The 27286-nt window shown below is 43.6% G+C and overlaps 1 protein-coding gene across 3 annotated transcripts in view; it reads left to right on the top strand.

Annotated features, from left to right (window-relative positions):
• The first annotated feature begins 4636 nt into the window (after positions 1-4636).
• Positions 4637-27286, top strand: part of BMP2K (BMP2 inducible kinase) — a 150941-nt gene continuing 128291 nt past the window's right edge. For all 3 annotated transcript variants that reach the window (XR_011378386.1, XM_008267688.4, XM_002716997.5), the window contains exon 1: positions 4637-4936. Coding sequence is in view for 2 of the 3 variants with exons in the window: in XM_008267688.4 (XP_008265910.1) it covers positions 4771-4936 (166 nt within the window). In the remaining variant the exon portion in view is untranslated. The remainder of the gene's footprint in view (positions 4937-27286) is intronic.

Here is a 27286-nt window from a genome sequence, read left to right as displayed (position 1 = left end):
AGTGTTTCAGGGCTAGCTGGAGTGAGACAGCTGAAACTGGGGGCAATACTACCCACTTTCCTTGTTAGAAGACTCAGGAAGTAACATATATACAATAACACAGATAGTGTCCTGAGCGTGAAGCCTGGGGCATACTAGGTCCCCAAGAAAGGGTTCCCTCTCTGCTTAATCATAACTATCAACCTCCAGCTCCGAAATTTTATGATTTTTTTCATACCATATGGGTTTTTGCTGTGAAATGGTTCTCACACTGCCTGGCATCTTGTCATGTTAAAAAAAAAATAGCCTGTACTGCAGTTGGCAGAAGTCTAGGTAAAACAAGATACAAGATCATTTGAGAAATGATTGAAGCAAAAACTGAATTTAGCATCAATCACTTTTTCCTCTTTGTCCCTCTAAAGAAACTTGAATTGATTTTTTGCATGTGTGCATGGACTGGAAGTGTTGTACATGGGTTAAAATTCAACATCAGTTCAACTTATTAGAACAGAATTAAGTATTTTTCCATGGGAAATGCTCACCTGTTTGCAAACCCAGGCAAGATATTTTTCTGACTCTAGAAGTTTCTAAGATCATAACACCAACCACAGTGCCAAGAGGAGACTTGAGGGCGGTGTACACAAAATAACAGCCACAGAGCTCATTTCTGAATAGAGCTTATAGTCAGCTCTGTGTCTACTTCCAGTCTGCCTCCTTTTACTTTAAATGGTTCTCTGTACATACTTGTCTCCTCTCCAAGAGTATAAACTCTGAGGCCTTGACTTGTCTTACTCAACTTAGTGTCTCCTAGCTGTACTCTAGTCCCACAGTGCTTTATTCATTGTCAATATTCAGCAAAATGTTAAATTTAAAAAATTTAGATTTTTAAAAATCTTAAAATATTAAAAATACCTGGCTATCAGAAATTAACTATAATCTCCCTTATTATACTAGGACTCTCTGAGCTATGGCTGAAACTCCTATTAAGTAAGTGACCAGAAAGTATAGGAGGGTATCTTATCTTCTCAGACTGTAGCTATCATGTCATTTAATGCCTGTTTTCAAGGAGCCTGCTAAGAGCATGAGCCATAAAGTCATACCATCTGGTTCTGAACCCTGTTACTAGTCATAAGACTTTGGGCATGTGTGTGGTCTAATCTCTGTGTATCAGTATTCTCATCTGCAAAGTAGGAGTAATAACAGAATCTATCTTCCAATGCTGGCATGCAGATTTACTGAGTTAACACATTCAATACATGTAAAACACTTTGTAATAGCTTTGGAACATTGCAAGGGCCCAATAAGAAGTAAGTTTTTTAAAAAAACTTTTTATTTTTTTAATTGAGAGGCAGAGGAGTGGCGGGGGAGAAAGAGAGAGAGAGAGAGAGAGAGAGAGAGAGAGAGTTTGAGAGAGATCTTCCATTTACTAGTTCACTCCCCAAATGGCTGCAATAGCCAGAGCTGGGTCCATATAAAGGCAGGGGCTTCATTCAGGTCTCCCACATGGGTGCGGGGCCCAGGGACTTGGGCCATCTTCTGCTGCTTTCCCAGATGCATTAGCAGGGAGCTGGATTGGAAGTGGAGCAGTCAGGACTCCAACTGGTACCCATATGGGACGTGGGCACCACAGGTGGCGGCTTTACCTGCTATGCCACAGTGCTCGCCCCTTGCACATTTTTAAAAGCATGGCTAAATAGTAGGAAAAACTCTATCATAGAAAGTTATTTCATGTGAAATTAGTCATTTTTCCTATAAAGAATATTTGTGAGCATCTTGGTATTTAAAAAAAAAAAATTTTTTTTTTGACAGGCAGAGTGGACAGTGAGAGAGAGAGACAGAGAGAAAGGTCTTCCTTTTGCCGTTGGCTCACCCTCCAATGGCCGCCGCGGCCGGCGCGCTGTGGCCAGCGCACCGTGCTGATCCGATGGCAGGAGCCAGGTGCTTCTCCTGGTCTCCCATGGGGTGCAGGGCCCAAGCACTTGGGCCATCCTCCACTGCACTCCCTGGCCACAGCAGAGAGCTGACCTGGAAGAGGGGCAACCGGGACAGAATCTGGCGCCCCGACCGGAACTAGAACCTGGTGTGCTGGCGCTGCAAGGTGGAGGATTAGCCTAGTGAGCCGCGGCGCTGGCTTGGAATTTTAAATTATGCATATACATTAAATAGATGTTAATTTATTTGGAAGGCAGAGTGACGTCAAGACACAGACACAGATGACAGAAAGAGGTGGGAGGAGGGAGAGAGAGAGAGAGAGAGAGAGAGAGATGAATCAATCATCTGTTGGTTCACTCTCCAAATGCCTGCAATAGCCAGGGCTAGGAGAGGCCAAATCTGGGGGCCAGACAGTAGATACGAACATTTATTTGGCAGCAGAAGTGTTTGCAAACGTTTGGCATTATTTTTATTACTGATACAATGTTTCCGCAATGTTTTTAGTAAGGTAATGTTTGTTACTGATGGTTATAGAATATGGCAGAATTAACACTCCATGACGATCAGAGAATGAATAATGTGACATGGTTGGGGAAAAATCAAAGAAAATACTGTTTGGTGTTACCCTTGGTATTTCAGAGAAGTCCCTCCCCTAAACTATTTGTGAACTTCAACATGGAAAGTCAGGTTATAGGGGCACACAGTGACGATCTTTTCAACAGCAATTGCGATAAATTAGCTCCCAAATCTTTTAGGCAAGATTTTATTTATTCCTGTGTTGTGATTAGGTGAGGTTTCATTAGGCCCAAACTGGACTTCAGTCCGAATCCAGTTTTGAATTTTGTGAAATGACTAAATTTCTCCAGTCTTCTGCTGGAAAAGCAGAATCCCGATGTTGTGGCAATGAGGCTCTGCAGTGAATCGCCACGCACAGCAACGGCCAGCTTACTTCTAAACGGAGATTCTTAACTGGCACGCCACATCAATCATCTGACATATAATCTGAATTCCATGAGCGGAAATGTACTTTTAAAGGTCAGGTCTCTGGATGAGGAATTTTCATTTAGTGGGTTATATAGCAGAAATGCTTAAATCTGGAGCACAGTTTCAGTGGTAGCAGAAATAGCTTCTCTTCAAATAGCAGAGAGGAAGAATGATTTTAAGCTCATTTCTAACGTTTCTGCCTGTATCTCATTAAAAAAGTTGGATAAGAGAAATGAGGTTGGGGAGGGAAGCACACTCATTTCCTCTCATAGAAAGTGCATCCTGGTGGCCTGCAGTTATAGTTTGGGCTGTACGCTAAACAATTTGAGAAATGCCACAGAAGAAGACCCGAATTTTGGGTTTCTCTTAAGAAATGGGTACCGTTGGGCTTGTGTTCCTATGTGGGAAAGTGGAGTGGAGCCGACGCTGCTTGCCTTACACGGGTCCTAGAATTTGCTGTTCCCCACCCATCTGAGCCTTCTTAGAACCACATTCCCTTCGCTGTCTTATTCTGCAGACAGGAGACTTCTGCAGCTTATGAGACGGATGCAACGGGATTTTCACCTTTTTTCTTTTTTTTCATTTGAATGGGCAAAACTCTTTGTTAAGGCGGGGGAGGCGGAGGCCAGGCTACTTTGGCTTCCATATAGTCCCAAATCTGTGCGTTTTTCAACGACCTGACCCTAACCTACTTTTCCACAACGGCCCAAAAGCGTGGAATCAAGCATGCAGGCACGGTCCCAAGGACCCCACGCCAGCCGCGTGACCTTGGGCGCCTCCGTCCGGCTCTCTCAGCCCACGGTGATGAGCGGTATCTGTAAAACGGCCCGCACACTTGTTCTGAAGCCTCCACAGGACTGCAGCGCTTCCCACGGAGCTGCTAAGCGCCGATAAACCGCAACGCGCTGCCCTGCACCCGCGTCCGCCACACGACGGTTGCCGGAATCCACTCTGCAGATCCGGCCGGCTCCCACTTCCCACGCTCAGGGTGGGCGAGCGGAACAAGATGCTCGAGGCACGAGGTCCAGAGAGCTGGCTACCACGCGAAGCGACGAGTCCCCCAGCGGGCTGAAGTTGCTGGCGGCATTTCTAAGTCCCCACGTTGACACACCGAGTGCCCCGCGCGGGAACAGGCCCTCAGGACACCTCCCACTGCTCGAAGCCGGGCTTCCCGGGCCTGGCCCGAGCCCTCCTGCGGACAAGCCCGACTCCGGGACCCCGGACTTCGCCCTCGGCCCCCAACCCCCACAATCACGTCCCCCACTCCCCCTCCACGTGACAAGAGCCGGAACCGTCACTTCCGGCGGCGCCTGCGCGGGGCACCCGGCCTCAGAGCGGTTGGCAGCAGCGCCGCGCCGCCAACGGCCGCGAGTGGCGGGCGGCGCGGGTCCGGTGAGGGGCGGCGGCGCGGCGGGCTGCGGTCCTCAGGGTGTGCGGCCGCAGCGGCCCAGCCCACTCCCCGCGGGGGCCGGCCGCCCCGCCCCCTGCCCCGTCTCCTCCCCTCGCCCCCTCCTCTCCGGCTCCCGCCCCGGGCGCTCCGCGAGGAGGCGAGGGCGCCCCGGGCACTCGCGGAGGCGGCGTCGTCGCCCCCGCACTCGGGCCCGCCCCCTCGCGCCCCGCCCCGTCCCCGCCCTCCCCGCCGCCCTCTGCGGGAGCCGGGCAGCTGCAGCGGAGCCGCGGAGCGGGCGGCGGCGCCGGGGCTGTGCGCTCGGAGCGCGCGGAATGTGAGGCTCGGCGGGCCGCAGCGCGCACGGACGCTCGGACGGGCGAAGGGCGGCGACCCCTCGCGGACGGCCGGCCGCGCGCCGGGCCGGGGACTCGCCCTCTCGCTCGCCCTTGCGCGCTCCCCGCGCCCTCCAGCGCGCCGGCGGGACCATGAAGAAGTTCTCGCGGATGCCCAAGTCGGAGGGCGGCAGCGGCGGCGGAGCGGCGGGTGGCGGGGCCGGCGGGGCCGGGGTCGGCTCGGGCGGCTCGTCGGTGGGGGTCCGCGTGTTCGCGGTCGGCCGCTACCAGGTCACCCTGGAGGAGTCGCTGGCAGAAGGTACGGGGGCTTGGGGGGCTTGGGGCAGGCAGGTGAGGGAGGGCTGGGGTGTGGCGGCGGCTTCTCCGGGTCCTCGCCCTCTCGACTTTTCTTCTCTCCCGCTCTGCTACCTCTCTGCTGGGCCGGCTGAGGCTCTGAAGAGAGTCGCTCAGGCTCTCGCCGCCGTGTGGGTGTCTCTCATGTTGCGAGTTTAAATCATCCTCTGTCCTGCCGGCCGCGAGGACATCAGCAGAAGACGTCCTGGCGGTTGATGCGGCGTTGCGAGTGGGCTGGTGACTCAGGACGGGGTCGGATCGCGCAGGGTTGAGGCTCGCTGCTTTGCCAGCCCCGGCTCAGGCGGGTGGCACGCGTTGGCCTCCGCATCCGAGCCTCCCCAACCCGCGCCGCAGGGCGCAGCACCCTGCAGCCCCCGGGGTCGCGCCTGAGCAGTCGTCAGTTTAGAAGCAGTCCATTTCTGCGTGTGTGTGTTTCAGGGGATACAGTGTCCCAAATTCAGTTTGGGAGGTTGCCTTGGAGGAAGAGGTAAACTTGAAGCCAGCCCCATTTATCTTTGTTGTTTAGAATCCTCCCGGCACGTCGGCTTGGGTAGTACATTACAGGGTGATGGGAAAGCAAGTTAACTTTCACTGGGCCCTTCGGAGACCTGTAACAAGTTGTGACAGCAGTTAGACTTGCATAATAAAGTTTTTTTTTTTCCTTTAAAAAACATCCCTAAACTTTAGCTTTGTATTTCTTGTGTCATTGGCTTGAAGAAAATACTTTTCTCTTGTTTCTTGGATGCTTTACTGACCTTTGAGTTTTTAATTGCAAAGTGATGTTACAACGTAAATAACTTTAAAAGATGCACAAGAATAATTTCTGTTGATAAGTGGCTCTTTTAAGTTCTAAAGTTAAAAAGAGAGTAGTTCTGGTTTCCTGAGAGTTAGACGTTGATGTGGTTTGAGACAGCAGACCGAGATTCCGCCTGTTATTTTTTTTAAATGTCCATAAACAATAGTAAATTGGTGCAGCAGAAAAAGCTGAGGGTTTTTGTCTATAAATAACCGAGAAATCAATCTTGAGTTACTCAGGGTGGATATCATTGTTTTGAAAGCCCTTGCCCACAGTGAAGAGGCCACAGTGAAGAGGTGGGAGGTGATGATGCTTAGCTTTTTAAAAGAATGCACATATGGTAATGGTCTTTATAGAGGGATTGACTGTGCCAGGAACTTCCTAGCTCTTTATTACATGAATTTCAAATTTTAAGGACACAAGGCAGTTAACTCACAACAGTAACTAATTGAAGTGTAGTGTTAATGTTCACTTCGTTCCACTAAATCTGAGACTAGAAAGAATATATTGACATCTCACAAACTAGATTGTGAATTTGTAACTTGTATCACTGCCCTAAGCATATCCTATCATCCTACCATAAGCAAGTCATTTTCAGTAAGAGGTGGATTTAGGAAATGAAAATAAAAATGAATTTCAGAAGAAGTCTTTATAAACCACAACACCAGAAATTCCTCTTAAGCACTAATGTCACTGTCACTGTTCCACTGACTTTGCCATAAGTTTGTTGCTTCTTGTGAAAACTCAGTAATCAAGTGATAGGAAGAATCGGGTTGAAGAGACGCTATTTGAAGATGAAACTTCCTTATCCCTCAGCCCAGCTGCTTGGGACTCGGCTTTTAAGTCTCCCCTGGAGGTGAAGTCATGGCCTAGCCTTTCTTCCCTGGGTGTTTCTTCTGGTGCCAGCATGCACAACTGAAGTGATCTGTATAAACGCTTCTCTGTTTATAGTGGGATTACATCCCTATAAACCCATCCTAAGTTGAAAGTGCATTTAATTCACCTACTGAACCTCATAGCTTAGCCTCATCTACCTTAAAAGTGCTCGGAACACTTACATTGCCCTGCAGCTGACAAAACCATCTAACACAAAGGCTGTTTTATAATAAGGCATTGAGTATCTGATGTTCAGTGAATACTTGACTGAAAGTGAAAAACAGAATGGTTGTGTGGTGTAGTTTCATTCGATTGTAAAGCTGAAAAAAGTCATCTCTCAAACCTTCATAAGTCAGGGACTGCCTAAATCCAGTTTACTTTTTGATGCTGTTTTATTTTATTTCAGGTGCTTAATATCCCCTTCCCCTTTGAATGAGTGATGCCACAATTCAGACAAGATGTTTAAGCACGAGTTTGGTTCACATTTAAGCGGGATTGATTGGTAATTGACAGGTTTGCTTGATTATAAGAGTGAGGCAAGCCTTTAAGAAAGGCACTAGAGTTTAGACTACATGAGTTGGAGACTGGTGGTTAAGGTGCTGGCCTCCCAGATCAGAGTCCCAGGCTTTGAGTGGTGGCTCTGGCTCCCGGCTGCAGCTTCCTGCCACTTCAGACCCTGGGAGGCACAGGCTCAAGTAACTGGCTTCCTGCTATGCTTGTGGAGGCTAAGATTGAGTTCTTGACTCCTGGCCTCTGCCCTGGCCCAGCCTTGACTGTTGTGGCTATTTGAAGACTGAGCCAGTGGATCAGACCCTCATTCCCACTATGCCTCTCTTTCTGCCTCTTAAAAAAAAAATCCAAGAAAGGTGTATCATTGAGTGGAAAAATAGGTAGATGCTAAGACAGATCAAAAACCAGTTTTTTCCCTTGGGTCAGTGTTGTATCAACAGAGCCAGCAGATGCTGTGCCCTGAGGTGTTCTTGCTGTGCTGCTGCAAACACAGGCAGCTTCCTTGCAGTAATCTCTGCGGTGTCTGTCCCTGTCTGTGTCTCTTTAGTTATTATACATAATTTGTTATGTTCCAGAAAGTCACCATGAACACTGACTTAACAAACACTGAACCATTGCTCCTAGGGGAGATGCATGGTTATGTTCCTGCAAACCGCTGTTTACAATGTTTTGTCACCTGATCAATATACTTCCTTGTTTATGCAGGTTTCTGTTTAAAGACCAAATTTGATATATATTGTTGATATATGTTTTATTGTTATATATATTGTTGATTCACTAACGTCAAAATCATGGCCAACAGAACTATAACTCATGCTTAAGGGTCATTCTAAACACCAAGAAAAAGCCCAAATATGAAAACATAGAACTCAACAGACCACACAAAAGACACTTATTTGCAGTATGAGAACTGAAGCACGAATGTTCAAGTCAGGAGACATGATTTTTCACGATTGGGCACATGTCTGTAAATGACCATGGATGTGCTAAAAGGAGTGATTTTGGGGATACATGTGCATTGTTGTGACTAGGTAGATCTGCAAATGCAAGGTCTTCTAATAAAGAGGATCAACTGTATGATTTATGTACATGAAGATATACATCTATAATTAAAATAAGATTCTATGGTATAGTTATGTTGTGTAACTGAATTGTTGGGGGAGTTTCCTCTCTGAAACATTATAGACTTTGTATCTTGTCCTTTAAGTCAAGCACATACTTGTTTGAAAATGCTGACAACTTGGCGTTTTTTTTAGTATCTGCTCAAAGTTTGGAGGACTGATATAGTGGGAGTTTTCATTTTTTTTCCTCCTAAAAATGGTTTCGTTTCAGGAGTCTGTGCCAAGAAAATCCCAATTTTGGGCTATGTGTTGGAGAGGCGGCCAGGGCCTAGGGCTAAGATGCTATAGGCAGGATGCCCTGTGCAGGGCTTCAGGTTTTATCTGAAGTACAGTTAGAACCTATTGAGGGAGTTAAATTGGGGACAATGACATCTTCTGATTTGTATTTGTACATAATCATGCTGATTACTATGTAGAAAATGGTTGACGGGTGTGCAAATTAGATGGTTAAAGTGGTGACAATCGGAATGAAGATGAATTTGGAAAAACATTTTATTAAAATATAGTGTACATATCAAGAAATGCATTTAAGTGTACAAATCAGTGAGTTTTTTGTCATCTGCTCACCCTCATAACTACCACCCAAGTCAAGAGCAAAGCATTGCTAGTACCTCAAGAGTCCTTGCTATCTGCCCCGTTCCTTTCTTTTTTTTTAACATGCGAAAGAAGAGTATATTGTCATTTGTGTGGTATGAGTCAGTGAAGCAACATTTATAACTATATACCAAATGGTCTGACATCCACACAATTTTTATTCTGTTAACTACCACAAATAAGAGAAAATATGTGATATTTTTCTTTTGGGTCTGGCTTATTTCACGTAGCATAATGAACTCCAGTTGTATCCATTTTGTTACAAATGTATTTCATTTTTTTAATGGCTGAGTAATATCCATATATGTGTATACATATATCTATATATTTATCACACTTTCTTTATCCAGTCGTCAGTTGATGTACATCTAGGCTGATGCTGTATCTTAGCTATTTTGAATTGAGCTACTATAAATGCAGGAGTATAGGCATCTCTTTGGTATGCTGCTTTCATTTCCTTTGGATATATTTCCAGGAGTGGGGTAGCTGAATCATATGGTATGGATGAATGTCACAAAGCTTGAATGTGGACAGCTGGTGGTGGATTGGATGGGGAATGGATAGTAGGAAGTATCAAGAATGACTTGCTTAGGCAACTTATGGATTGAGGCACCATTTGCTAAGATCAGGGAGGATTTGTGTGTGTGTGTGTGTGATGTTGGGGGATATTCTGTGGTTCCAGACTTACTATTTGAGATATCTGGAAAGAAATGTCAGGTGGGAAGTTGGGTAATGGTGTGGAACTCAGCAAAGGTGTCACAGATTGCTGGGCTCGCCCCAAGTGTGATTGAGTGTGTCTGGGTAAGGCCTAGAGTTTGCCTTTCTGTCAGCTTCCTCTGATACTGGTGCTGCTGGGCCGGGAACTACACCTTGTAAGCCACGGACTTAGGGCAAACAAAGATGACCAAGAAAGAGCTGCCAGACAGGTGCGAGGTACATCAGGAGGCTCAGCTGCCTGGGAACCAATGAGTATTTCAAGAAGCGGAGGGAACGAGCAGTCGTGTTGCTGGAAGTCATCTTGATCGCAGCTTTTGGCCTGGTGTTCACAGTTATGCATGCTCAGTCCAGTCTTAGGTCTGGTTATTTGCTAGGTGAAAGTTCTTTGCCCCAGCCTCGGCTGCTCCACTTTCTGTTGCTCTGTGACGAAATCTCGTCCTGGCCTGTCACTCTGCCTGTGCAACTCCTGTTCCCTAAGTACGATCACTTACGATCACTTCCTCCTTCCTGCGGACACTTAGTGATCTGGTTTTTTTCCATCTTATCAAGTTTGATCTTTTGTCTTGAGATATAATTGTGCAAGCACTTGGAAGCACTAAGGTGGTTAGTTATTATTCCACTCTTACCTCTTCTAGCAGACAGTAAAATATTTGAGGCTAGGACAACTCTGTTTTAATGCTGTAGTATCATACAAATGATCTGACCATAGCATGGGCATCCAAATATAAGGGTACTTCAAAAGGTTCATGGAAAAGTAGAATTAAAAGATATGTTTATTTTGTTGTGAAAGATTTTAAAATCTATCCGTAGTTTCATCACAGTGTGCATCTTTCATGCACTTCTGAAGACCCCTTGTATGCATAGATTTCAAAATTTTTTGCACCACACTAAACGTATCTTTAAATTGCATTTTCCTTAAGCTTTCTGAATTGCCCTTGTGCTTCTCAAAGGAAAGGATAATTGACTTCTTTTTTTTTTGGTTTCTTTTAAAAACCAAATGGTCTTCAGTAGAATTTGAAACTTATTTGCAGATTGAAAAGTACCAATGGAGGGCTCTTTATTGGGCTGTCAAAAGTCTTCTGCTTAGGTCAGGGGAACCTGAATTTTCAGTGTTGCTAAAGACAGTGGTAAATAGAGTGGCATTTCACTTAGCCCTTTCATGATTGTAAAGAAAGAATAATCTGGATGCCCTCCTATAGTCATCTCAGTTTATTAGCATTTTCTTTATTCTACAAAAGTGGTTAAATTAAAACAAAACATTTTGTTGCAAATGTATTTCATTTTTTTTAATGGCTGAGTAATATCCATATATATGTATACATATATCTATATATTTATCACAGTTTATTTATCTAGTCATCAGTTGATGTACATCTAGGTTGATGCTGTATCTTAGCTGTTGGGCAGTTGTTTTACATTCTGCAGTTGATTTTGTCAGCCTTTTTGGCTGGTGACCCTTTGTAGAACAGAACCTCTTGTCCTCTGTTCATATTTATATGGTAGGATATGTCTAGCAATTTTCTTTTGTTAAACTGAACCCTCTGGAAACATTGTTTCCTCTTTTGAAACATCAAGTTAATATATATATATATATATACACACACACTGAAGGTATTTTGGACAAAAATATTTATTTGAAAAGCAGAGCATCAGATCTTCCGTCTGCTGTTTTACTCTCCAAATGGTCACAGTAGCCAGGTCTGGACCAGGCCGAAATCAGGAGCTGGAACTCTATCCGGGTCTCACACGTGGGTGGTGGGAACCAAACACTTGTGCCATCTACTGCTGCTTCCCAGGCAGATTAGCAGGAAGCTGAATTGGAAGTGGAGCAGCCAGCACTCCAGTATGGGATGCCGGTGTCCCAGGTGGCAACTTTACCAGCTGTGCTACAATGCTGGCCCTGTTTTGAAGATTAAAGAAGATAATTTGTGAGAACACCTAAGAGTATATGCAAAAATCATCAGATTTGGATTTGTTTATAAGTGTTCAGTGAAAACTTCTTTTGCAGTTGTGGAAACTTGCTTTTACCTTAGACAGACAGTTACATGACATTCAGCCATATGTAATTTTCAAGTTTCAATCATCTATATAGAATTTTGACTTTAATAGCATCATATGCTTCCACAGTGAAATGTGAGTGATGTGCAACAAAGGATATTACACAGACTAATAGCATGCACTTCTCTTTTGGGTTGTTTATGTTATTGTAGGTGCAGCTCCTAGGACTTAACAGTGTTTATTTTCTCTTGCATTTTCTGTAGAGGTAGCAATTTTACTCAAGGACAAGCTACTAACCCTAAAGTGATTATTCCCAATTTTCAGTATTTCAAAGAATATAATGTAAATTATGTAGTTCATCTCCAGTGAAGGTGCTAAATTGCACTAAGAATGAAAAGTTTCTTTGCTTTTTGCAGTTGTCTGTGGCTGTGGTTAATACTGACATTTTCATGCTGAGCAAATTGAAAAGGTTATGTCTTTGTTATTTAAAACACAGTGAAAAAGCATATTTATTAGTATCTTCCATCTTGGAGTCTGCAGGAGGGAAAAGGAACGGATCCTGATGATGTGAACATTAAGGAATGCGCGAGAAGGTGGCTTGGTGTCCTCTCGTTGGTCCTATGTCTTCCCCTGCAGAGGTCTTCACTAATCTTGTGTGCTGTCTTGCTTTTCTTTCTCCATTTCCTGCACATTGTTTGTCAAGACTTGAAGCAGACTGCATACATTAAGACTCCTAATTTCAAGCTGCTCAACTTTCTTGTGGTTTGGACATAAGGTTTCATCTCCAGGGGGCGAGACTATTTATTACGTGGTTTTATCTTGCGTGCATCTGGGGAACCATTCGTCTTAACCCGCAAGTCTGCTATTTTTAGGAAACTGAGTTGGGAAGTTGACTGGTTAATGACTGAGCTGTTGTGCACTTAGTTAATTTGGAGATTCCCTGAGTGTGTCATCTTTATAAATGAGTTCAATCAACACATGTCTGTTAACAGTTTCAAAAGTCTCGCAGTGCTCAGTGGGGCAATCCTCCGCTTGCGGCACTGGCATCCCATTTGGGTGCCGGTTCTAGTCCTGGGTGTTCCTCTTCCGATCCAGCTCTCTGCTGTGGCCGGGGAAAGCAGTAGAAGATGACCCAGGCGCTTGGGCCCCCGCACCCAAACATCCCATATGACCCAGAAGAAGCTCCTGGCTTTGGATCAGCTCAGCTCCAGCCATTGTGGCCATTTGGGGAGTGAACCAGCAGGTGGAAGATCTCTCTGTCTCTTCCTCTCACTGTCTGTAACTCTTTCTCTCAAATAAATAAATAAAATCTTAAAAAAGAAAGTACTTTGCTGGAAAGTAGTTACAAGGCCTTTCCACAATGAGATATTGTTTTTGGAAATTTTGGTTTGTCATAGTCTTGTAGAATTTCAGAAACTTTAATGATATAGTTTGGATATGGCCTTTAGTGTGACATTTTGCAATGGGTGTTATTTTAAAATATGAAATGACTGTTGCTACTGGTTTGCCTGTTTTAATTTTTTTTTTTTTTTGAAATTGTACCTTCTTGCAGACAAATATAAGGTTGGGGGAGGGAGACAGAGTTTGGAGTTGTGCCAGCTGCTAATCCTAGTTCTACCCCCCAACTTGATTGTGGCTTTGTTTTTTAAAGATTTATTTATTGGCCAGCGCCACGGCTCAATAGGCTAATCCTCTGCCTGTGGCGCCGGCACACCAGGTTATTTATTTTACTTGAAAGAGTTACAGAGAGGCAGAAGCAGAGAAAGAGAGAGAGAGAGAGAGAGCGAGAGAAAGGTCTTCCATCCACTGGTTCACTCCCCAAATGGCTACAGTGGCTGGAGCTGGGCCTATCTGAAGCCAGTAGCCAGCAGCTTCTGGGTGCCCATGCAGGCGCAGGGGCCCAAGGACTTGGGCCATCTTCTACTGCTTTCTCAGGCCATAGCAGAGAGCTGGATTGGTTGTGCAACAGCCGGGACTAGACCGGTGCCCATATGGGATGCTGGCACTGCAGGCAGAGGATTAACCTACTGCGCTACAGCGCCGGCCCCCATTATGAATTTTTGATGCTAGCTTCTAAAAGATAAACATGATTTTGTGACATCTTTTTCTAGTTTAGTATTCTGGTTCTGTCTCTATAACTGACTTTTCTTGCTTCTTATGATAAGACAGGAGCATGGAATGGGGAGGCGTAGCAATGAACACTTGTAGTATTGTGGCTGTAATAAAAGGATTGTGTTTCATTATATATTTGAGTTCTTTGACAAACTTAAAATTTAGCATTTATTTACTTGAAAGGCAGAGTTACAGAAAGAGAGAGAGAGAGAGAGAAAGGGAGAGGGAGGGATCTTCCATCTGCTGGTTCATTCCCCCAAATGGCTGCAATGGCCAGAGCTGGAGCTACTTGGGCAGCTACAAAGCCAGGAGCCAGAGAGAGAGAGGTCTTCCATCCACTGGTTTACTCCCCAGATAGCCAGAATGGCTGGATCTGGGTTGGGCCAAAGCCACGAACTTGGAATTCCAGGTTGGGAAGGGGGCTAAGCATTTGGGCCATCTTGTGCTGCTTTCTCATTCACATTAGCAGGGATCTTGATCTGAAGCAGAGAAGCTGGGACTCCACTTTGATATGAGATGCTAGAATTGCAGGCAGTGGCTTAATCCACTGTGCTACAACACAAGCCCCTGAAAAAAAGTCTTTTCTAAGAATTTCCCTTATGTGGTACCCCTTGAGATCAGAGCAAAGGAGCTCAAATAAAATTGTGTGCATTTCAGGATGCTATTTAGTTTTGAAGGGCATCCACCTTAAATGCTTATTTTATTATCTTAATAATTTGTATTTTCCAAGTGACTCTTAATATCTTTCATTCATATGTAGTTTGGAGGGAATTGGGAAGTAAAAGAAACTCTTTTGATTTCAAGTTTTTATAGGAAAAAAGTGTGTGAGGAAAGTTTGTTGCAGTACTTTCTCTGAGTGAGTTTGTGGGTAGAAAGTTTATACCCATGTTAGGTGTGAAGAATTTGGTAGCTTTTGTTTCCCATGCTGTAAACTGTAATACCTTTCACTTAGATCATTATGTTAGCATTTGGGCTGCTTTTTCAGGCTTTCTTCTTGCCAAACCACGTCTCCAATTTTTCCCACTTTATTCTTCCTGAAGTGGACTTCTGCTCCTGCCACTCACTTTATTTGCCTAACCAGGTGAAGGACAAATTCATTACTCTGGGACTCAAGGCCTTCTCTGCAGTGTGTACCATACTTCAGTCTTAATCTCTCACCCTTACTCCAAATGTATATTACTGCACACATTCTTGATATTTCCTGTGCTTCCCATTGGTTTGTTTTTCATTTTTATTTGAATGAGAGGGGTGGAGAGCAGAGATCTTCTTTTTTTTTTTGGGGGGGGGGGTTATTTTATTTATTTATTTTTTGACAGGCAGAGTTAAAGAGAGAGACAGAGAGAAAGGTCTTCCTTCCGTTGGTTCACTCCCCAAGTGGCAGCTACGGCCGGTGCGTTGCGGCCGGCGCGTGGAGAGCAGAGATCTTCTATGCACTGGTTCAGATGCCTGCAGCAGCCACAGCTGGGCCAGGCCAAAGCAGGAGCACGGAATACAATCTAATGGTATCCACAATGCCTCCTGGGTGGCAGAGACCCTGTACTTAACCCATCAACTGCTACTTCCTGGGTAAAAATTAGCCAGAAGGTGGATCAGAAGTGGAGGATCAGGGACTTGAACTAGGCACGCTGATAGGGAGTTTATGGTTGCATAAAGTCATGATTTGACCTCTGTGTCCAGTGCTGGCTACTTCTGCACTTCTCTGAGGTTTTCTGCTGCAGTCTGAATGTGTATGAAGCCCACCTCCCACCACATTCATTTGTTGAAATCCTCATCCCCAGAATGACAGTATTAGGAGGTGGGGCCCTGGGAGGTGATTAGATGGTGAAGACAAGAGCCCTCTTGGCTGGAGATAGTGCCTTTGCAGAAGGAACCCTGGAGAGAGCCCTTGCCCCCTTCTACCATGTAAGGTTGTAGGGAGAAGGCAGCTTGTTATGACAGACTGGGCGCTTGCCAGCCTCTGAATCTGCCAGTGCCTTGGCTTGGACTTCAGAAACTGAAGAACAAATTTGTAAGAAACAAATCTTTTTTTAAAAGCCACCCAATATTATGGTACTCAGAGCAGACTAAGATATTTTCCCATTCCTATTTTGTAGCTTTTATTGTTATATTTGCCTAGAGTGCAAACACCTGCCTCCTTTACTCCCTTGAAATTGGGACCTTGTAAGATACATTTAAAATACAGTTACTTTCTTGTAATCTTTATTTTTCCATGAAACATTGTCTCCAACTGAATGCCTTCCTTTGATGCCTTAGGTTGGAACTGTTACCAATAGGCACTAATCTTACACAGTTTTGTTCTATTTGGTAAAATGTGAGGTTTTTTTTTTTTTTTTTTGTATTTCAAAATTAGCTCCTTTAAGATATGTCTTGTACTCATCATTGATCTCTTGAAGTGCTATACTCATGTTACCCATTCAGTGCATTTGTAAAAGACTTGAGTTTTGGAATGAACCAAGTGGTCAGAATGCCTATTAAAAATTACTATAAAACAATTGGATCATAACCATATTTGACATATCCAGTGGACAGTTGATGTTTAGGAGAAAATTGGCCTTGTTTTTTATATCCATTTAAAGAAACTGTAATAAGGAGATAAAAGTATTTGATAATACAGCTGAAGCAACATCTAGATGGATAAGACGTACTACTAGTTTTATTTTTGAATTCCTCACATGTTTCTTTTCTGGTATGATCTCACATATAGTATATCTTTTATTTTGTGGGTACTGCATTGCTTTTCTTATTAGGTTTAATTCTCAAAATGTTCTTGCCTGAGTTCCCTTGAACCATGTCATTTCTCTCTAGTAAAGAAAGTTACCGTGGGATAGAGCAGAAGCTGAGAAGGTCTAGAAGAAATGCTCTAGATAACGTATCCAAAAAGGGAAAGAGTTTTGGGACTGGTCAGCTGTATACAGCTTTCTCTTGTGTGGCCAACAGTATCAAGGCTTAATGGGTTTATGAGTACCAAGAGGATGATCTAATAGGAAGAGGGGGACTCAATCTCCCAAAGGCACTGTGGGAAGGAAACAAGTTGCTACTGCTTTTTGAGGGGAGCCATGTAACTGATAGATACTATATGGAGGTATTTATTTTTTAGGTAGAGAGACATTGAGTTTGCTTTTAGATAGAAATTTGTAAGCCTGGCGTAAAGGTCAAAGGGTAGTAAGCCAGGTCTCTGGAGTTTTGTTGATAGTCATCATCAGCTGTGACGGACAGTACATCCTGTACTTAAATGCTGTGTTTACTTATTTTCCTTAAGTTGAGGTGATTAAGTCATTGTTAGGGCTGACTGGAGCTTTTATGTACTTAGTCTCTTTTGAATGAGATTGTCAGGATTTCACTGTTCATTCTGCAGTTGATAAATTAGCACTACAATTGCTTAAACAAAAATAATAAAGTATTTTATATACTGAATCTTATCAGGGCTGTTTTTCTAGGGAGTAGGATTGAGCATCACTGGCCATGACCCACTTTTTCATTCTCTTTGCTTGTGTTACAGAATCTCTCCTACTGAATGCTAATGGTCTGTTCTTTGTATAGGGGGAAAAAATGATGCCACTGACTCATGATCAGTTGGGCATGTGCTTTGAGTTATTTTTTTAGAAGTAGGATGTATGAAACCCCAGCTGTACATAGGCTTTTGATGGTATTTGCTATGTTCAATAACAGAAGTTTGTGAGATAGTTCACTGCACACAGTAACGTGGATCTAAAGAATTTCTAAAAATTATATGTATTGTGGGTCTAAATTGAAATTGAAATAGATTCTTGGCCTCATTAGCACAGTGTTATGGTTAACTCATCCAACCACCAGTTAAAATCCTAGTGAATAGTTAACTGCTTTGGTAATTTCTCGTCTTCTAGCAAAGTGTTGTTTGTACCCTGTGACGGAGAAGGTCTAAGGCTCTCAACCTGAGTTAGTGCTTGTTCTTGTGTTTATCTCAGTGATTTTATGGTGTTTTTTTTTTTTTTTTTTTTTTTTTTGCCTCATTGAAGTGGGAACTTTAGAAATATGGTAAATCGATGGATTTATTTATTTTTTAGAATTTTCATTTATTTATTTGAAAGGTAGTTGAGGGAGGGAGGGAGGGAGGGAGGGAGGGAGAGAGAGAAAGAGAGAGAGAGAGAGAATCTTCCATCCTCTAGTTTACTGCCCAGAGAATCAACAACAGCTGGGGCTGGCCCTGCCACAGCCAGAACCAGACACTCAGCTGAGTCTCCCGCATGGGTAGCAGAGACCTAATTACTTTAGCTGTCCCTGTTGTCTGCCAGGGTGTGCAGTAGCAGGAAGCTGGAGTCAGGATCTGCAGTTCCCTAAATTTTCCATAATTGTAATGACTATCAAATTTTAGTTTGTTCGGTTTAGTATGTGACTGTGGGAAAGATGGACCTAAAGCTACACTGTCAGCGTACACCTTATGTAGCGTGACACTAGCACTCTTTCTGCTGCAGGTGGCCTCTTTAACTGACTCCTGTGTACATACTGGCAATTGGCCTTTGATTGGGTGTGGGCTTGAAGTAGACTTAAGGGACTAGAGGGTTTTTAATAGGCTGGAGGAAGCGGGGCTGTATTAACAGGTGCCTGAGATGTCTGAGTGGGAGAGATGTTTCCAAACATTTTTACCTGAGTTTCAAGACTAAAAGTTTGCTCTTTCTGGAGGCCATGAAATAATGTGCTACAGTTGAGTTAAAATATCAGGATTAATTTTTTTTTTTTTAATTTTTTGACAGGCAGAGTAGACAGAGAGAGAGTCAGAGAGAAAGGTCTTCCTTTGCCGTTGGTTCACCCTCCAATGGCCGCCACGGCCAGCGTGCTGCGGCCAGCGCACCACGCTGATCCGAAGGCAGGAGCCAGGTACTTATCCTGGTCTCCCATGGGGTGCAGGGCCCAAGCACTTGGGCCATCCTCCACTGCACTCCCTGGCCGGAGCAGAGAGCTGGCCTGGAAGAGGGGCAACTGGGACAGAATCCGGCTCCCCGACCGGGACTAGAACCCAGTGTGCTGGCGCCACAAGGTGGAGGATTAGCCTAGTGAGCCGCGGTGTCGGCCTTCAGGATTAATTTTAAAAGTTTAAAGTTCCATCTTTGTTCAGGTTGGCTTATTATCTAGGTATGGACAGGTCTAGGCCTAAGTGAAATGACACATTTGTGATTTGTGAAGTAGCATAAAATCATAATATTTTAGTTAGCTCCTTAGTTGAATCTAGCATCGCAGTTCTTAGGACCTCTTGTAGAGAGGAAGGACATGAATAAAAGGAAGAGAATTAGCCAAGTACTTATTCCCCACTTTCTTCTGTTCCTAGTTCAAGGTTATAGGAGCTGCAAGGCTTGGAGTCTGATGTGCTGTGGGGTAAAATGTGTTTTTGCATTGTATCTAATGCATTTGTGTGGCATTTATTTCAAGAAAATAAAATAGGGCTCTTCCAAATTTCTATTTATTAAATCACAACACAGATGCATTTGACTTAAATCCAGAGTACTAAGCATCCACGGATGGATATTGTGGCCTGGTAGCTTAGTGACGGCTGGGTTGCCCGCCCACAGGTCTCAGTGATGTAAATTCATGACATCCTAAAACAGTTGCCTTACTTTTGGTGCAGTGCTTAAGATGGCCATGGGATGCTTGTATCCCAAATCAGAGAGCTGGGTTCAAGTTCCAGACATGCTCCCATTTCCAGCTTGCTGCTGATGTGTACCCTGGAGATGCACCCAGGAGATACTGACTCAGATGGCTGGATTCCTGCCACTCATGTGGACGTTAGTGAATGGGAGCTCACTCTGTCTCTTTAGTAAACAAATAGTTTTGACGATTGGGATGGGTGTTGTGGCACAGTTGGTTATGCCACTGCTTTGGATTCCGGTGTCCCAAATTGGAATGCCTGTTCAAGTCCTGGCTTCTTCCCTTCTGATTCAGCTTCCTGCTGAATCAGTGTCCTGAGAGGTAGCAGGTGGAACTTGAAGGATGTGGTTCCCTGCCATCCACGTGGGAGCCATGGTTGGAGTTCTCTGGCCCTGACTCTGATCTGACCTAACCTCAGCTGTTGTGGGCTTTTGGGTAGTGTACTAGTAGATGCACAATCTCTTTCTGCTGCTGTGCCTGTCAAATAAATAAAAATAAGTGAACGTTAAAATGTTTCAAAAATAGTATCATGCTTGAGCAATCTTTAAAAAATGTTAAAAGCTAACTTTTGAGTATTTTCAGTCTGTGAAAATATCCCCGTTATTAGTTATCAGGTAACATTCATCTTGTGTTTGTAGTTTTCTGAGAGAGCTTCTTGGTAAGTCAAGGTCGTAAACCCTACTTCCCCTGCCATCTGCTTCTAAACTTGTCTCCCTTGGGCGTCTTCCCTCTCATTTCTGTTTCCATTAGTGGTCTGGTTTTTCTGTTTTTAAGTTGTTCCTTAATATTTACTTTATTTAGATTCCTGTTTAGCATATACACCTGTTTTTCTCTTAAGAGACCAAAAAAAAAAAAAAAACCTACAAATAAAACTGTCCTGTGATCTCTGTGTTTTGGTTCCTTTATTAATTGACCTTTCTGAAAGATGAGGTTCCTGTGGAGCAGTCTGTGGGATTCAGGGGGAGGAGTTTTCAAGCCCTTTGGAAGGGGGTCTGTCAGGGTAAAATTATTTTTATAGTAACGTTAAGATATAATTACCATTTGAACTGCTGGCACCTTAACACAGATCAAAGCAGTTGCCACTAAATTGTGCTGTTAGTTACTGTATCCTTAACTATCGTGTGCTCTCAGTTTATTTTATTTTAAGATTTATTTATTTATTTGAAAGTCAGATTTACACAGAGAAAGGTGAGGCAGAGAGAAAGAGAGAGAGAGAGAGAGAGAGAGAGAGAGAGAGAGGTGTCTTCCTTCTGCTGGTTTACTCTCCAATTGGCTGCAATGGTCAGAGTTGTGCTGGTCTGAAGCCAAGAGCCAGGAGCCTCCTCAGGGTTTCCCTGTGGGTGCAGGGACCCAAGGACTTGGGCCATCTTCTCCTGCATTCCCAGGCCATAGCACAGAGCTGGATGGGAAGTGGAGCAGCCAGGACTTGAACCACTTGAACCAGCACCCATATGGGATGCTGGCACTGCAGGCATCTGCTTTACCCACTCCGCTACAGCACCTGCCCTCATGTACTCAATTTAAGAATGAAAAGCCAGTGTCCTCCCTCCTGCCCTTTTTAAAAGATTTTATTTATTTATTTGAGAGGCAGAGTTACAGACATAGGAGAAGAGACAGAGAAAGGTCATCCATCCTCTGGTTCTCTCCCCAAATGGCCACAACGGCCAGAGGTGGGCCGATTAGGGGCCAGGAACTTTGTCTGAGGCCCCCATGTGGCAGTGGACCATCTTCTACTGCTTTCCCAGGCCATAGCAGAGAGCTGGATCGGAAGAGGAATAGTCAGGACGCAAACTGGTGTCCATATAGGATGCTGGCACTGCAGGCAGAGGTTTAGCCAGTGTTTCCTTAAGAGTGTCCTTGATAATGCGATAAAAAATATGCCATTAATCTTGGCTCTTGAGTACATGTCCTTTTTTTTAATTGTAATTGTAAAAATTGTAAAATTGTGTAAGTTACTATCTTACCCATTAAATTATTGATTTGAAAGGCTCTAGAGAGAGAGAGAGGGAGTGAGAGAGCTCTTTCATCTGTCACTCCCTAAGTACCCACAACAGCTCGGGCTGCGTCAAGGCTAAAGCCAGGAGGCAGGGACTCAGTCTGGGTCTCCCAGTCAACCTGGGTCTGTGACGTGGATGGCAAGGACCTAAGAATTTGAGTCGTCACTGCCTCCCAAGGTGTGTGTTAGCAGGAAACTGGTATTGGAAGTGGAGTTGGGACTGGAACCCAGGCACTCTGATAAATGAAGCAGGCATACCAAGTGATGTTTCAAGTGCTATGCTAAACGCCTGCCCATCTTAGTCATTTTTAAGTGTACAGTTTCATGGCATTAAATACACTCACATTGTTAGGCACCATAATCATTATGCAGTTCTAGACATTTTTCACCACCTGAAACCGAAACTCTACCCATTAAGCGCACTGCCTTTTCATTTCTTATGTTTCCTGTAGCCCCTGGTAAGCACTATTGTATTTTCAATGTCTATGAATTTGATTGTTTGAGGTCTGTCTTAGAAGTAGAATCGTATGATGTTTGTCTTATTTTTCCTAGTGTAACGTCTTGACGTTCGGTTCCTTTTGCAGTGTATGAAAAGGTCCTTCCTTCTCAGGGCTCACTGCTCCTCCATTGTGCTTGTGTATCGCATTTCGCTTACCTCTGCATCTGGTGGTGGACATGTAGGCTGTTTCTACCTTTTGGCTATTGTGCATAATGCTGCTGTGAATTGGGCATACACATGTATGTTTGATTTCCTGTTTTCATTTCTTTTTGGTATTTTCCCAGAATTGCAATAACTGAATCATGTGATAATTCTGTTCATTTTTTCTAGAACGGCCATACTGGTTGTTTTTGTACAGCAGCTGTATCATTTTACATTTTCACCAGCAGTGCACATGGATACTAATTTCTCCACATCCTCTCCTCGACAGTTCTTGCCTATTTTTTTTGGTGGTGTTACTGCTTTTTAATGAGCACCATTAATATGAAGTGGTGTCTCATTGTGGCTTTGATGTGCTCTTTCCTAATGATTAGTGATCTGAGCATCTTTTTGCTGCTTTTTGGTCATGTATAAGTACATATCTTTTTAACATCTGGTGTAGGCCGGCGCCGCGGCTCATTAGGCTAATCCTCCACCTTGCGGTGCTGGTACACCGGGTTCTAGTCCCGGTCGGGGTGCTGGATTCTGTCTTGGTTGCCCCTCTTCCAGGCCAGCTCTCTGCTGTGGCCAGGGAGTGCAGTGGAGGATGGCCCAAATACTTGGGCCCTGCATGCCATGGGAGACCAGGAGAAGCACCTGGCTCCTGGCTTCGGATCAGCGCGGTGCGCCGGCCGCAGTGACCATTGGAGGGTGAACCAACGGTAAAGGAAGACCTTTCTCTCTGTCTCTCTCTCACTGTCCACTCTGCCTTTCAAAAAAAAAAAAAAAAACCAACCAAACAAAAAACTGGTGTAAAGAAATGGGACATGCATGTAAAGCATTTTTGTTGGATGATGAAGCATGATGATGCTTTTAAGGAATAGCACTTCGGTGACTGAGCTGTGTGCTGAACAAGGTGCCTTTTTCAAGGAATATAATTTCTTATTTGAAAGAGTGATAAACTATGATTCTTTACATAGACTTGGGTATTTGGCAGACAGTTTCTCAGATGATAAAGTGAGTCTGTCCCTTCAAAGAGAACAACTGACAGGTGTTACTAATGTTGGAATTTGAACTGGCAGACAAGAATTAGAGTTTCGGAAAACTTTTATCTCCCTGTGTGAGCTTGACAGCTTCCCATTACTATAAAGGCTTTTCTGTGGAGATAGGTGATGATATTAAGAAATGTGACCTTTTTTTGGGAAATTGTATAATGGAAGATTGTACAATGCAGTGAATTGATATTTTCCAGTGCATGAATTTATAAATGTAAAGTACAAGATCGATCAATGGATTGTTGTGATAACACTGCAGGCAGTTCAGTGATGTGGCCTTTGGTACCATATTGCAAGTAACCTTTAAGAAATTACTAATTGTCATGCTTTGCTGCAATAACAAACAAAAATAGAATGTCTATAGTTATCTGAAAAGATGATTAAAATAGGCTTCACCTTTCCCATCACCTATCCGTGTGAAGCTGTTTTCATCTGCTTCATTCAACCAGAACAACATAATGTAAGAGATTCATTGCAAAAGTAGGTGTGAGAATCCAGCAAAAATATAAAACAGTGCTTTCTTCTAATTCTTTTGAAAATTGTAGCTATTTTTCCTAAAAATGGTATGTTAACATATAGTTTATTATTTTAAATGAATTAGTGAAGTTTCTAAAAACTTTAAATTTCTAATGTAATAAATATGGATTGATATTGCACATGTGTAAAATAAAGCTTTCTGGAGTCTTTGATAATTTTTAAGAATGTAGAGGGAAACCTAAGCTAAAAGGCATGAGAATCTTTCAGACTTCACGGGATAGCAACACTAGTACAATTAATAGCTAGCTGCATGTGTGTATTGAGCTCTTGAAATAGCCTGGTCTGATTTGAGATGTATAGTACTATAAAATGCACACAGGATTTCAAAGCTTTAATATGAAAAAAAGAATGCAAAAGACCTCTTAATATTTTTATCTTTATAATATTGAATACATGTTAAAATGATTGTATTTTGGATATATTAAAACTAATTTATTTAAAATTTTTTAAATTTTATTTTTAATATATACATAAAAATTGCACATGTTTAAAGGGCACCATGTGATGTTTCTCTATAAGAATATACTGGGTAATGTCCAGTCAGGATGAACATATCTGTCTCCTCAATGTATTTTTTATTTTTTTACCTTTTTAATATAGCTACTAAAAAGTTAAAATTATATACGTGGCTCACATTGTATTAAACATGTGAGTATATTAGTGCTGATCTGTGCCATTTGTTGTGTGGACCCTGCGTTGTGTAGTTTTGATTATTCACATGGTATTTGTAGACATCCATGTTTCTCTTGGGAGATGGCTGATGGCTTTCATCATAGCCTCAAATGGGCTTGTGGCCGAAGAAAAGTTAGTTGCTGCAGTATGGTTTGCACACTTGCCTGAGCTGCTGCTTGTGGTTCCTTGGGTATGGCTGGCAGTTTGGATATGGAGGACTCCTCTTCTTACAGTTTGGAAGGTGGCTGAAATCTGTGTTGCTGCGTGGGAGCAGTGAGGTGCATTCTTGGCTTCTCAAGTTGGATCACTGAATGAATGTTTCCAGAAAACATTCATAAAATAGATGCACATTAAGCATTATAGGACCATGTGTACTAAACTGCATGTGGACCTGCAAACCCAGTAACCCCATGTAAGGGTGTTTCTGAGGGAAAAGATTCTGTGTGCCAGAAGTAGACTTAGAAGCTGTCAGAGCACAATCCACTAGTAACCTGGGGATTTCATACACTTTGTGTTGGGAACCTGATCACATGAGGAATATGTTAACTTGAGCATTCATAAAATTTGCCAGACTAAGCATGTGTTAAAATAAAGTGGTCATGCATTCTAAAGATGATGTTATGGGATGGATGCTTACTGTGTATCCCTGAGAAGTGGGATTACATAAAGAAGCCACTGAACTTGAGGCTGTATGAATTAAGTTGGTTGCATGTTTAGTTTGAGTAGGTCTTCAAGGCTATGGTTGTAATAGATTCTTGGTTACACAGTCAATTCTCATCAAGAAAGGCTTTCTAAAACAATGACATGTCAGAGCCCATTTAAGTGAACAGAGAGTGCAGAGTAAGCTTTTTCCAGACACAATGATTTCATTAAAACCTTTTATACTCCAGTTATGTTGCCTATGGGGTTCATTACAATATGCTATAACTTCTTTTTGTCTTTCTCCTCTAGTAGAATATAAGCTCATACTTATATTGTTCTGCTTAAAATGTGTTCCAGAGGCTAGCATGCTTTGCCTTTTTTTTTAAATTTAAATTTATTTATTTGAGAGGCAGAGTTACAGACGGGGGAGAAGAGAGAGAGAGGTCTTCTATTTTCTGGCTCACTCCCTGAATGGTTGCCATGACTGGAGCCGAGCCGATCTGAAGCCAGGACCTTGGAGCTTCTTCCAGGTCTCCCATGTGGGTGCATGAACCCAAGCACCTACGCGATCCTTCACTGCTTTCCCAGGGCATTAACAGGGAGCTGGATTGGAAGTGGAGCATCCAGGACTCGAACTGGCACCCAAATGGGATGCCAGCGCCACAGGCAGAAGCTTAATCTACAACGTCACAGCACCAGCCCTGCTAGCACACTTATCAATAGTTGTTGAGAAAATGAACCTGAGGTGGGCTCTCAACTGTTGGTTAGTTAATGGGAGTTTAGTTAATTAATGGGAGTGACTGTGTAAGGTCACTGGGGGAAAGGAGCAAGGAAGGCACCCTGAGAAAGCAGATGATGGCTGTACAGCTGCAGGTGCAGAATTAGGGGAGATGTGATGAGGTGAAGTGTTGATTTTTGTACTTAGTAGTTATAAGGCCACTTGCCGGAGTCCCAAAGAGAAGTAGGCACAATGCCGAATTTGGCAAGAAAAGATGAGGTTAGCAACACTGAATAAGAATTGACTATAACTTGATGCTTTTGGAGCCTCCTATTCTGTTGAGAGGAAGATGTGAATGGATGAGTGAGTACTGTATGAGTGAAGCTTTGGATTTATGAATGGAAATATTTTGAGATAGGAGAAAAAAAGTAAAATTAGTGGAGAGTTAAGTATGTAGTTTTTTCAGTTCTGCAAAAACAAAACCAAACATCAATAGTTTCAGAATATGACAATTCCACTGTAGAAAAGAAAATGTAGGTTAGTGAGGGGAGAGGATGTAGTGACTGGAGTTCAAGCAAAGTCAAAAGGTGTGGCAGCTTCATTCCAGACTCCAGCATGGGGGTTGGGATGGGGCGCCCTGGAGACTGGTGCTGCAGCAGGGATGCGCAAGGGGACTGGATGCCCTTTAGCTGAATTGCTGGTCTATTTCAGAGTTAATCTATTTTAAATAATTTTTTAAAAAAGATTTGTTTATTTTATTTGAAAGGCAGAGTTAGAGAGAAGGAGAGGGAGAGAGAGAGATTTACCATCCATCGGTTAACTCTGCAAATGGCCGCAATGGCTGGAGCTGAGCCGATCTGAAGCCAGGAGCCAGGAACCAGGAACTTCTTCCAGGTCTCCCAGGTGGGTTCAGGAGCCCAAATACTTGGGCAGTCTTCCACTGCTTTCCCAGGTTCATTAGTAGGAAGCTGGATTGGAAGTGGGGTGGAGGGGAATCGAACAGGGACCCATATGGGATGCTGGCACTTCAGGTGCTGGCCCCAGTTACTATATTTTAAAAAGATTTTTGGGGCCAGTGCTGTGGCATAGTGGGTAGGGCTGCCACCTGCAGTGCCGGCATCACACATGGGCACCGGTTCGAGTCCTGGCTGCTCCACTTCTGATCCAGCTCTCTGCTATGATCTGGGAAAGCAGTAGAAGATGGCCCAGGTACCTGGGCCCCTGCACCCACTTGGGAGACCCGGAAGAAGCTCCTGGCTCCTCCTTCAGATTGGTGCAGCTCGGGCCATTGCGGCCAACTGGGGAGTGAACCAGCAGATGGAAGACCTCTTTCTCTCTCTGCCTCTCCTTCTCTCTCTGTGTAACTCTGACTTTCAAATAAGTAAATTAATAGATCTTTAAAAAAAACCCAGAATTTTTAGGCATTTCTGTTCTTAATGCAGCATATCTCTAACTCTGATACCTAAATGAGTCACTTGGGATTTATTAAATTGCATCTTGGTGGCTGCATTTCTGTACTAGCAGCAAGCTCTGGTCTGTTGCCAGTGCTGCGGCTGCCATGGGTCACACTCTTACCCCCGAAAGTGATCTAAGGGGTTCATGAGGAATATCTGCTTTGTTCTTGGCCTTCTGTGGGGTCCTTAGTAGACAGCAGAACTCATGTAAAGGTTCTTAAACTTCATTTAGGGTGCTTTGTTGAATGGATTTCTTGACTC

Source organism: Oryctolagus cuniculus, chromosome 8 (genome assembly GCF_964237555.1).
Source record: "Oryctolagus cuniculus chromosome 8, mOryCun1.1, whole genome shotgun sequence".
Taxonomy (NCBI): domain Eukaryota; kingdom Metazoa; phylum Chordata; class Mammalia; order Lagomorpha; family Leporidae; genus Oryctolagus; species Oryctolagus cuniculus.
The sequence above is the reverse complement of the archived record's forward strand: the minus strand, read 5'-3'. Positions and strand labels throughout refer to the sequence as shown.